Source organism: Coturnix japonica, chromosome 4 (assembly GCF_001577835.2).
Source record: "Coturnix japonica isolate 7356 chromosome 4, Coturnix japonica 2.1, whole genome shotgun sequence".
Classification (NCBI taxonomy): Eukaryota; Metazoa; Chordata; class Aves; order Galliformes; family Phasianidae; genus Coturnix; species Coturnix japonica.
This window is the reverse complement of record NC_029519.1, coordinates 77771499-77784097: the sequence shown is the minus strand read 5'-3', so window position 1 is coordinate 77784097 and position 12599 is coordinate 77771499. Positions and strand designations below refer to the sequence as shown.

The following is a 12599-nucleotide window of genomic DNA, read 5'->3' as shown; positions in this document are numbered from 1 at the left end:
GTGCAATGTAGAGGCTATGGTGAAATTGGTCTGTATTTAATTTTCTTATGTTAAAGAATGAATCAATGACATATGGCTGTGTACAATGTCGACAAAATCCTGGTGGGAGAGGAGAGGCTGAGAAGTTTTGTAACTGGGCTCAGGAGGACCTGAGTTTGAGATGAGTATCTTGGTGCTTGCTGTGCAGATGCGTGGAAAAGGGGAGGGATTTCCCACCAATGGATCCATGGTCAGATAGAGGATATAGTTGAATATAGCTAGCAGTGCAATTTCTTTTATTTGGAAACATCTTATTTGAAAATTGTGAATGAAACCAAAGAATATGCCTGAGAGCATTAAGAATTAGAAGCCATTTTCGCTGGGAAGACCTCTTGAGGTGAGAGGATAGGTTGGGGATGAAGAGGTGAGTTTTGGGTGAGATTGATGTTGGCATAGAAGGGTCATCAAATGGCCGCGTCCATCAGTTGCAGCTGTGTTGTGTTGCTAGGGGATCAGGGCGTTGCTTGAGGAGGACGCACTGGCCTTCTGCTGAGCAGCCAGCGCAGCACTGCTTGCTTCACGGTGAGGCGGGTCCGTGGAATTGACAGCGGAGTGTGAGATGTGGTGGGTTTTGATCATCCGTCTCCTTTGTGCACTTGGACATTTGATCTCTGTGGTAAGGAGGAACTGAGAGTTGTCTGAAAGTGTCAGAATTTCCTCTCCAGTTACAACCTTTGATTCAACTGGAGGGTGGAAAAGAGAAATGTTGGGCTCTCAACTAACATGTCAATGGTTGGATTGGCTGGGGTAAGTTAAAATTTCAGACATGAAATTGTGGCCAAAACCTTTCTCCTTTCCTGGAGGTTTTAGGCATCTCTGCTTTCAGCGAGCATCGCTTGAATTGTGTCTAATTAAGGATGGTAAACTGGGTATTAGCTCAAGGTGCTGCTGTGAGTGTTGGGCTTTGCGGGAACATTCGTAATGCCATTCCTCCTGTGATTTTCACAGTGCTCTTCTTGTGTTTGCTTCTGCCAACCTCTGATTTTCTGGAAATTCAGGATGGTAGAGGTAATGCAGCCTTTGTAGAATGTTGCTGTGTTTTAAGTTATTGTCTGACACTGCAGAATAGTATTAAGAGTTTGGAACTGAAACGAGAGAATAGGCATTTGTAAAAGGTTTTTGAGAGCTTCGCCTTTTCCTGCCCGTGGCCTGGACAGGCAATGCGGTGCATGGAGGGCATCGAGAGGAGAGCCATTCCCTGACAGAAGCGGGGGGCTCTGGTGGTGAGGCGCCAGGGAGCTACTGCAGGGGTGTCAAGGGGGACTGACTTGGCGTGTGTGATGGTGATGGTGATGGCAGTGAGGGAGGCAGGAGGCAGGAGCAAGCAGTGTGAACAAGTCAGACTAATATCATGCAGATGTGGTGTGGGCTCAGAAGTTTGTGGCTGGCAGGAAGAAAGATGAGAGGGGAATGTCAAGATCCGACCTTGCTTGGGGATATGGCCATCTAACTGTGATGTCTCTGTCTGTAAGGGCAGGAAGAACCCCCAAACCAAAGAGATGAGAGCTCATCTCACTTTCCCAGCTCCCTCAGTTGCACCATCAGTGCTGCTGATGGTTGCTGCTCAGCAGGTGAGGACTCAGCATGTCTTTGTATAAATGCATCTGAAACATCACAGTTTATCCATGGCTGACCTTCCTGCACGCAGAGGAGCTTCTTAGGTGGGAGCTCACCTGCAATGCCCATAGCTTCAGCTCAGGATTTTTCCTACTTTGCTGACAATGCTGCTGTAAGGCAGAAGCAGCTCAATGCAGCACCTCATTGAGACAACTTCAGTCATTCACAAGGCATGCCCACAGCTTCAGCTCATACCCCACATTCCTCCACAAGGTGTGAAACCAGGCACTCCCCAGAGCTCCCGATCCCATTGCAAAGTCAGCATGGATTCTGTTTGGATTGAGATGAATAAACTGACAATGGAAAAAGGCTGCACAAGCATAAAAGGCATCCCAATAGGAAATGGACTGTGGCTGATAAGTCCATAGTTCACACTTGCTTGAAGGGATTTCAAGACACAGAAAACTGTAATGAAATTTATTCAATGAAATACATTTTCTATTTGTTTTTCAAAAAGAAAAAGCTGATCTACTTTAATCTGAAACCACAAACACCAAAACCTACAAAAAAGGCTTCACAGTGGCTTTCCTTACTCATCAAAATGATCTGAGGCCCAATCAAATGAGTCCAGAAAGAGCCAGTTTGGGCCCATTTTCTCACAAAACTGCACTTGCACCACACAGCATTTCCTGGTTTCTGGCATCCAGGAACAGGGGGCACATTTGCAAAACAGGAATACAGCAACACATCACAAATAACAGCAGAGCCAGGAAATAACAACTGAAGACCAGTTAATAACAAATAACACCAGAACAGGGAAACTGCCGCTACTATAAGTGCAAAGCTGCAGGAAGCCCAGCACTTACCAACGTGTGAGTGGTCACCTGGAGGCAGCAGCAAGGGCCCTCAGTGCTGAGGCATAGCAGGGTGTTTTTTGGCAGGCCGGAAGTCCCTGTGGTTGTAGAANAAGAAAATTAAATACAGACCAATTTCACCATAGCCTCTACATTGCACTGTGATGTCTCTGTCTGTAAGGGCAGGAAGAACCCCCAAACCAAAGAGATGAGAGCTTATCTCTCATTCCCAACTCCCTCAGTTGCACCATCAGTGCTGCTGATGGTCGCTGCTCAGCAGGTGAGGACTCACCATGACCTTGTATAAAAGCATCTGAAACATCACAGTTTATCCATGGGTGACATTCCTACATGCAGAGGAGCTTCTTAGGTGGGAGCTCACCTGCAATGCCCATAGCTTCAGATCAGCATTTTTCCTACTTTGCTGACAGTGCTGCTGTAAGGCAGAAGCAGCTCAATGCAGCACCTCATTGAGACAACTTCAGTCATTCACAAGGCATTCCCAAAGCTACAGTTCCTGCCCCACGTTCCTCCACAAGGTGTGAAACCAGGCACTCCCCAGAGTTCCTGATCTCATTGCAAATTCAGCATGGATTCTGCTTGGATTGAGAAGAATGAACTGACAATGGAAGGAGCTTGCACAAACACCAGAGGTGTCCCGATAGGAAATGGACTGTGGCCGATAAGTCCATGGTTCACACTTGCTTGAAAGGATTTCAAGACACGAATAACTGTAATTAAATTTATTCAGTGAAATACATTTTCTATTTATTTTTCAAAAAGAAAAAGCCGATCTACTTTAATCTGAAACCACAAACACCAAAACCTACAAAAAAGGCTTCACAGTGGCTTTCCTTACTCAACAAAATGCTCTGAGGCCCAATCAAATGAGCCCAGTGATACCAGTTTAGGCCCATTTTCTCACAAGACAGCACTTGCACCACACAGCATTTCCTGGTTTCTGGCATCCAGGAATATTGGGCACATCTGCAAAACAGGAATACAGCAACACATCGCAAATAGCAGCAGAGCCAGGAAATAACAACTGAAGACCAGTTAATAACAAATAACACCAGCACAGGGAAACTGCCGCTACTATAAGTGCAAAGCTGCAGGAAGCCCAGCACTTACCAACGTGTGAGTGGTCACCTGGAGGCAGCAGCAAGGGCCCTCAGTGCTGAGGCATAGCAGGGTGTTTTTTGGCAGGCCGGAAGTCCCTGTGGTTGTAGAACAAGAACACAACAATTTATATTAAGAAAAGAATTAACATGTGTGAGTGTGGGACATGGGGCTGCAGCGATGGCTGCCACATCACAGACCTCCTGCCCTGCAGACACCAACTTCTGCAAAGAAAGGTTAAAGAGAACAGCTGAGCTGAAGCACTCAGATACATGTCAGCAATGCACGGACACAGAGATGAGAAGTCTGCGTGGATCAATCTGAAAACAGAAGAAAACATCATAAAATCTGCTGCATAAAACATAACATGCAGCTTAAGACAATGGAACATATCTTATCCTTGTTATCAACAAAGGTGGACATGAAGAGAGTGCCTCAAAAGGCTGAGATACAGCAGGTTGTAGAGACTTACTTGATTTCCAGCAGGACCACTGTCTGTTTGAATCTCAACTGAAGACACTGCAGCAAAATCCCTGAGGCAACATTAAAAGCAACATTATCACGATAAACCCAAGTCCTGGATCACAGATGAAGAGCCGCAGAAATCATTTCTCACTGTTCCACCACAGAGGCNACATCCCACCCAATGTGCAATCTCAAATGGTCTCAAGATGTTTTGGGGTTTTTTGTTTATTAGGAGATCCAAACAGCTCTCAATTTTAATTAACATCAACGTTTGCAACGGTGCACGACCTGATACAGGCTGCCCAGAGGAGCTGTGGGTGCCCCATTCCTGGAGGTGCTCAGGGCTGGGTGAGATGGGACTTCAGGCACCCTAATCTGGTGGGAGGGGGGTTCTATGTCAGGGAGGTTGGAACCAGATGGGCTTTAAGGTCCCTTTCACCAGATTATTCTGTGATTCTATGATGGGTGTCATTTTAAAAGCTGCCATTTCCAGCTCCCCTCCCCCCCCCCCCCCCCCGCTTGCTGTGCTCAGTGTGACATTAACACTCTTCTACCTCTCTCCCAAACAGTCGATGTTTTGCCTCTGCCTTCAAAGTCCACGCTGGCCCCGTTCACCAAGAAACCAACGAGGTGTAAACCCATAAACAAATCTATCAACAAAAAAGGTACGGGAATGCATCAGCTCTGGCTGCTTCATGGGGAGCTTTGCTCCAGGAGCAGTGTCCTGGGTTCTACGTGGGTGTAGGGGCCAGGAAGGGTTTCCTTTTGGCTCCAGTGCTCCCCAGGGGTGTAGCCCCCCTGGATGCAGCATCAGGTGGATCCCTGCAGCAGCAAGAATGCCACAAAAAAGGTTATCAGAACCTAAGTTTCCCATGATACTTTGGTTCAGTGCATCCTCAAGGGATACCCTGGGGTGATGCTCATGGCCTCACCCTTCCTGAGAACAAGAGCTGCTTTTCTCTTTCCTCACCCCGTGCTCCTCCACCCAGTGCTGCAGTGCTGAGCTGAAGGGGCAGCTCCTCACCCTGTCCCCCCTTGCAGGTGCCTGCAGCCCCCTGGTCTGGATCCCGCTGGCTGCCATCAACCTGCTGCTCCTGCTGAGCCTGATCCCCACCATCCGCCGCTTCTATCGTAAGCACTGCACCCAGACACAGCCTGGGATTGGGGTGGAGGGGTGGGGGGACCAAAAACTGATTGGCATTATCTCCCCACAGGGCTGCGAAGGAGGCTGTGGCTTAGAGCTCACAGAAAGTAAATCCTGCTAGGAAAAGCTATGGAGCATTGCCTGCGTGCTGCTGAGCCCTGCTGGGATATGACCCTGTGAGGACATTGCAGAGGACTGGCTCAGATCCTGCACTGTGCTGAGCCTTTCTCAAGGAGACTTTGGGAGCACAGCAGCTGGATCTGCACTGGGACTGGGGTACCAGATGGGTGCAGCCGGGCTGGAAAGATGCTCTGGGCTCTGCTGGTTGATGACTTTTGTAAGGAACACTTTGAGAGGTGACTGCACACCTCGTAACGATGTTAGAAGCAGTAAATATATCATTCAGCTCTGCAGGCTGGTGCCTTGTGGCCCTAATTTGGCTTGGATTTGGTCGACAAGGGATTACAAGCTCAGTGAGGAGCTGGGGAGCAAGAAGGGGTTAAAGCCTGCAAAAAGCTGCGGGGGGAGCTCAGCCTGCAGTCAGACACAGCCTGTCCCAAGGCCGAATCAGTGGAGCAGCAGCTGATAACAGGCAGAGGAGCCCAGCAGCACGGCACTGCCCAGCCTTGGGGATGTGCAGCCAGGTGCACATTTTCTGGCAAAAATTCAGTTCTGTGATGGGTGTTCAGCTCTGACTCCCTTTCCATGGGTAAATGACCGTAACAGGCAGCTAGAAATCCACTTCTCTTCTGAATTCCCCAATTCAGTTGCTCCATTAGAGCTCAAACAAAACCTGCAGCTCAGCTGCATGCAATCACAGGAGAGGACAAGCAGCAGCAGCCCAGGGCTCTGCGCCTGCTTCCGAAATGCAGCTTTTACACTTCACCAAAGGAAACTGTGAACAAAATCTGATAATGCCACCACTCATCAGTGGGGGGTTTTGGGGTCAGTGTGCCTCAGAGATCTGAGAGGATGGTTTCACAAATGCAAGAGCTGGTGGAAAAATCACTCCCCTGTCATAGAGTTCTTCCAGAGTGTACGTAAGAAAGAAACAGGACCACTGATGAAAAGAAGCTTTTGCATCTGAGAAAACGAGCCCCCAGTGTGTTGGGTTTTTTCTTGTTCTTAACCTGAAAGAAGTTGAAAGCTCAATGACAGGCAAAGGTCAGGGATGCTGCACTGCAGGGCGAGTGAGAAAGGGGTGTTTGTGGTGAAACCCCATGGAAAAACAGGTGTGTGACTGCTGAGGGCAGAGAGCAGGAAGGCCTTGTGGCCACAGTATCACCCAGTGATGTTCTACAGGTGGTTGCCTCCCTGTTTCTTCCTTGTTTCGCTTGTCCTCCCAGAAACCCTCCAGCCTTCTGCCCCCTCCTCACTGCATGGAAGCAAACTTACAGCAGCCAGAGTTGCTGAATGCTCACTTGTACATACAGGTATACATACAGAAATGCTGAGGCTGCACAGAAATGGATCTGAGCAGCAGTGGAAAAGCCATTGCAGAAATAGGCACCTTCCCCCCAGCCAGTTTGTTCTCAGTTGGCTCACTCATCACTGATGAGGATCACTAAGGATTTACTGTGCTGTCACTTAGAAATGCCTTTCTTTGGATACACACTCAGGGCAAACCGTGCCTTGCTGGCACTCCAACACACGCTGGCCCAGGATGCAATGGTGGGTCCCCATCCCACTGTACAGAGTCACTGTACTGTCACCCCAAGGAGACGCTCTCCTGGTCCCCAGCCCTGTGTCCCTCCTCTCCCCAATTCCTGGGCTCACAAACAAAGGCATTTTGCCAAGTCCTACACCTTTTTTTTGGACATCCACTGGGTCAACAGGCTGTGGGGTTTTACAGCTGAGCTTGTGTATGCATCTCCTTTAGACTGAAATGTACACACGCACTGAAAATGGGTTCATGCACCCTGCCCTTTTTCTGTGGTTAAGAGGACAGAGATGCTGGGAGAGCCACGCAGTGCTGCAGGGCTCATCCCTGCGGATAAACGTCCTTGTGAGACCAACAACAGCTAAGATTCAACTGCTCTGCATTCAAGAATGAGATAAATGGAAAACTGAGAGTGTTTCAGGGGAAACGGGTGTTTTTTTGTAGCAAATGGCTTCCTTAAAATGACACATTGTAATGAGATCTTATATTTTAAGAACATTAAAAAGACAGGTTTGATTCAGAGCACGTTCAGGTACATTCAGACCACTGTTCTGTCTCCATGCAGATGGGTAAGGAATAATGACAGGACAGCTATATGTGATACATCCCCTGAGTATTTCAGCCTTGTTCAATGAACAAGATTTCCTGAGCCTGGTGCCAACTATGGAGTAACACACAACAGACCCCTTTTCCAAGTGCTTGTCCAGGCTCTGCATGCTCAGCACTCCTCAGCAAGGATATCTGTGGGTGATGGATGGCTGCTTTAGACTTAATCCTGACCATCAGCAGCTTCATCTGCTGCCCCTTACTTTTTGTATTGATTGAAAGAGGCAGTGGGCCCTCAAGCCCCTTCTGCACCCACCTGCCAGTCACAAATCTGGAGACCTCCAGTGAATACTCATTTTGACCACGTATTTTCAAGCTAACAAGTCTCAGCCTTAATACTCCAAATCCATCTCAGACATCCAGTCCTCCTTTTTGCCCTTTTCTGAACCTCCTCTGGTATGGAAAACAGCAAACACTCCCCTTTAGAGCAGTGGGCACCAGGCTGCTAAAAGTGAAACCTAGCACTGAATTTAGTTTGTCTTGTTGATGGCAGAAGGGTGCATTAAGGCAGCCTCTTTTGAATAAGATATCCTGTTTGAGGGTTGTGTTCACAGGTTTCATTCTACAGTGAGGGTTGTTGTTTTTTTGTTTGGTTTTGTTTTTTTTTTGTTCCAAGGTAATGCGAAATCTAGAGGAAATAACAAGTTGAAATAACTAGGCAACCAACATCATCAATAGTGACCACAAAACAGATGAAGCAAAGCCATAGGCTGCCATACAGCCAGCACTGTTGGCAGGAAGGATGGACAATCAGAACCTGGTCCATTCCCTGAGCTGTAACCAACCACAGAAATTGAAGTTCCCTCCTAAGATGTAACCATTGAGGATGCATAGCACTACCCCGTCCTGGGAAAGTTATCCTCCACTGCAGAAATGGCCCCAGAAACCCTCCAGTCCTTGTCCCTTTTAGGGAGGGCTGTGTGCTTCCTTGGTGAATGCTGAACTGATGGAGGTGGGATCAGAGCTGTGGGGATAACAGCACAGCTACGAGAACCCACCAGAAACCTGACTGTGGGAATGGGGGCTGCAGCAGAAGGTGGGAATTGTGAGTCCCGTTCACTGATTAAACACTGGAACTGCTCTTCATACAAAAATGGATGCACTGGAGCAATCATCACCATCATTTACCCGAGGAAAGCCCATAGGTGGTGCTGGTAGACATAAAGCCTTGAGATTCAGTGCAGAACTACAGCAAGTCTCTGCGGTGTGCGGGAGATCAGAGCTGCAGAACTGCACGCTGGTTGCTCCTGCCTCCAGCTGCAGCAAAACCACTCTGTGCTGCAGGAGTCAATTGTCACCGGCTCCCAAAAGGTGGCAGCATTGGAGCTCATTTACCGACTGGCTGCACCTCCCAGCTGTAAGGCATTGAGAGATGAGGTGCACGAAGCCTGTGCAAGCTGCTTGTGCAAAGCTATCATCTTCTTGCACGAAGCAAACCCTTTGACACTCGGCCCTGGTATCAAACTCGCAGCACAAGCAATGCATGTGTGGAGATATCTGACCTACTGCTGGGGTTATAGGGCAGCACTGTGGGGGGATGAGTGTGCAGGAGCGGTTGTGGTTTGCAAACTGTTTCTTAAGGCAGGTGAGGTTTACAGTAGAAATATCCAGTGTGTAGTATTGTATTGGCTGCTGTACTGGAAACACACAGTGGAAAGATGTGTGAGTGTTGCACATGAGATTTTCCAAAGACCTTCAGAGCTGCAGCTCTGCAAAGAAAAGGGGACAGCGAGTTGCTCAGAAACCACAGCTCCATTTCACACCGGAAAAGCTGCATGTCTGAGTCTGATGGGTTTTGGACCCCTCAGTTTGAAACAAAAACTTGTGATTAGAGACTAAAGCTTGAAAACTTCATTAAAGATTTCAATTCCTCCGTACTAAAGAGGTCAGATATTCTTATATTAGCAGCAGGGAGCGTCAGCAGTGCTGAAATCAACACAGCCATGCGTTACACGTGCTCACCACAAGCCCATCCCTTGCAGGACATCCCTGCTGTCACACAGCCAGACTGTAGGAGACATGTTTCTAATGTTTCAGAAGAAGAAAAGCACCCATTCAAAAGACACAGGTTATGCTGAGATAACTTTATGTCTGACCAAGCTCCATGGTAGGAATGAACTCCTAGCTTTACTATCTGAAATTTCGTTAAGTATGGATACAGGTAGATGACATCTGTTGCCCTTCCTTTGTTTACCAGTGTTATCACTCCATCACAGAAGGCCACCAGATTGGTCAGGCACAGTCTGCCCTTGGTGAAGCCGTGCTGGTTGTCTCAGATCACTCCTCACTTTGCATGTGCCACCCAGAAGTATCTTCTCCATCATCTCCCCAGGCACAGAGATGAGGCTCACTGTTCTGTAGTTCACCAGGTCTTCCATTCTTAAAAATGGGAGTGATGTTTCCCTTTCTACAGTCACTGGCAACTGCACCTCACAGCCACGGCTTTTTAAATATGATGGAAAGTATCTTGGCAACCACCTCAGACAGCTCCTTCATGACCCTGAGGTGCCAAGGACTGATACTCATTGATTCTCATGAGACAGTCTCAGACTTGCTCTTCTCTTACAGTGGGAGGGATTTTGCTTCCCCAGTCTCCACCTAGAGGTTCAGGGATGTGAGAGACATGAGAAGCCTGGCTGCCAGTGAAGACTGAGGCAAAGAACTCGTTGAGTACCTCAGCCTTCTCTGTGTCTGTTGTAGCCAGTTTTCCCTTCTCATTTATCAGAGGGGTACACTCTCCTTGGTCTGTCTCTTCTGATCAATGTACCTGTAGAATCCCTTCTTGTTTTTCACATCCCTTGCCAAACACAGTTCCATCTGCACTTGGCTTTCCTTACCCATCTCTGCATGTCCAGACAGCATTTCTGTATTCTTCCCAGGCCACACATCTCTGCCTATACAAGAACATCCCACAGTTTGCTCCTGTGCTCTCAGAAGGGCATCCTTCAAGGGCTGCCAGTTCTGCTACACTCCTTTGTCTGTAAGGACAGCTTCCCAGGGGAACTCAGACAGTAAATCCTTGAGTATCCTGAGGTTTGCTCTCCTGAAGTTCAGGATCCTGACTTTGCTTTTTGCCAGGTCCGTTTTCCTCAAGATCACAAACTCCACCAGAGCGTGTCCAGTGCATCCCAGAACACCTCCAACCTTAACCTCTTCAATGAGCTCCTGTGGGCTGGTGAGGAACAGCTCCAGGAACATTACACCTCCGGTCAGTTTGTCTAATACCTGCACCAGAAAGTTATCCTCAACACATGCCAGGAGTCTCCTGGATTGCTTGCAGCTCACTGTGTTGCTTTCCCAGCAGACATCTGGGTGGTTGAAATCCCCCACCAAGATGAGAATGTGAGATTACGACAATTCCTGCAAATAAAACAAGAAGGTCTCATTAACAGGCCAGCAGTAGACCCCAATCTTTATTACCTTTATTGATATGGAAATACTTGGAGGAAATTGGGAAGTAAGATGCCCCTACTAAAGAAGGCAATAGGTCTTCCTGAACTTTTATGTACTCCTCTTGTAGAGTTTCATCTAACACATCTCTAAAGACAAGATGCTGTGTGTAGGCAACCGTGCTCCATGGCAGGATGAGAATACAGTCCCAAGAAACATTCAACCCAATGCATTCACCAACGGGTTCCCTTCCAAACAAACCACACTGAACCACTAAAAAGAGAAGTTGTTCTGCTTTGGTCACATTTCTGGTATAAGGCAGAAGCAGCTCAGTGCAGCACCTCACAAAACATGTGACAGCTTCAGCCATCCACAAGGCATGCCCACAGCTTCAGCTCCTGCCCCACGTTCCTCCATCAGGCAGTGAAGTCAGGCACTCCTCAAAGCTCTTGATCTCACTTCAAAGGTAGAATGGATTCTATTGCAACTGAGAAGAATGTATTTACAGCAGACCCAAAGAGCATGCTTGTGATGCTATTAAATGGATAGACAAGCCAAATGTTCTCATTTTATTGTAAAAAAAAAAAAAAAAGCTGCTCTAAGTGATGCTGTCCTAAAACCTCCAACAAAGGCCTAGAATAACAGATTCTAGAAGGCTCCACAGCAGCTTTCCTTACTCACCAAAATACGTTGAGGCCCAAAGAAATGAGCCCAGGAATAACCAGACAATTCTGACCCATTTTCTCACAAAACAGCCCTTGCACCACACAGCATTTCATGGTTTCTGGCATTCAGGAACAGGGGGCTTAATCGCAAAACAGGAATACAGCAACACATCACAAATAACAGCAGAGCCAGGAAATAACAACTGAAGACAAAAATAACACCAGCACGGGGAAACTGTTGTTACTGCATATGTGCAAAGCTGCAGCGCTTACCAATGTGTGAGTGGTCAACTGGAGGCAGCATCAAAGGCCATGAATGTTGACACATATTTGTCAGGGTGGTTGTAGAATAAGACCACAAAAATTCTGCTTTGAAAAAAAGAAGTAAAAATTTGCATGCCACTGGCACATGGGGCTTTTTTGATGGGTTTCACATCACAGACCTGCCTTGAACAAAGCAGCATCTGAAAAACAATTGCAAAGAAGAAAAGGGCTGGGGAAGAGCCATGTCAGAAATAGGTGGACTTGGAAATCAAAACTGCATATGAATTTGTGCTGTAAAACATTCCCACTTCTTGTTTGCTCTCGAAGAAAACAGTGTGGTTTGAGATCAACACCAGACCACATAAGGATGAGCAAGAGAAGGTAGAAGAACGTCTGACGAGAAACATAGCCTGAGGCCAGAGTCCACATCATGGAACTTGTTCCATTTTGAGCAGGTCTGGATGTGATGTGAGTGAACCAAATGGCAGAGAGACATCAGTCTGTAATGGATGATTTAATTTCAAGGAGTGCTGTCAGTCTGAATCTCAACTGAAGATACTGCAGCAAAAAAACACAGCCCGAGCTCCGGATCTCTACTGGACTTCTTCAGAAATCAACCTTCAGTGAACGCCACCTCTTCACAGAAGAGGGTCCTGATGACATCACATCCTCTCCTATAAGTTACGCTGCCTCCAAAGTTCAGTGACAAAGATCAGCCGCGCTGCACTGCACCGCCCCGAGGACGATGGCCGGGTCTCCTGCACTGCTCCTCCTGCTCAGCCTGGGGCTCTGTGAGTATGGAAGCGGGCTTACGGGGCACCTGTGCTGGGAGGAAG

General features: G+C 47.7%; 2 protein-coding genes and 1 long non-coding RNA gene across 3 annotated transcripts in view; 2 read left to right on the top strand and 1 right to left on the bottom strand.

Annotated features, from left to right (window-relative positions):
- Positions 1-5591, top strand: part of CD8B (CD8b molecule) — a 21012-nt gene extending 15421 nt beyond the window's left edge. The window contains exons 3-5 of the mRNA XM_015862945.2: positions 4604-4699; positions 5076-5165; positions 5249-5591. Of these exons, the coding sequence (XP_015718431.1) occupies positions 4604-4699; positions 5076-5165; positions 5249-5289 (227 nt within the window). The 3' untranslated portion in view covers positions 5290-5591. The remainder of the gene's footprint in view (positions 1-4603; positions 4700-5075; positions 5166-5248) is intronic.
- Positions 3093-4192, bottom strand: LOC107314069. Its single transcript, XR_001555287.2, has 3 exons — positions 3770-4192; positions 3582-3667; positions 3093-3437 (listed from the first exon to the last, which is right to left on the bottom strand). It is a non-coding gene; the product is annotated as an uncharacterized LOC107314069 (long non-coding RNA).
- Positions 5592-12508: 6917 nt separating the features above from the next.
- The window catches only part of LOC107314068, an 8590-nt gene continuing 8499 nt past the window's right edge, over positions 12509-12599 (top strand). Inside the window, 1 exon segment of the mRNA XM_032444442.1 lies at positions 12509-12558. Coding sequence (XP_032300333.1) covers positions 12509-12558 — 50 coding nt within the window.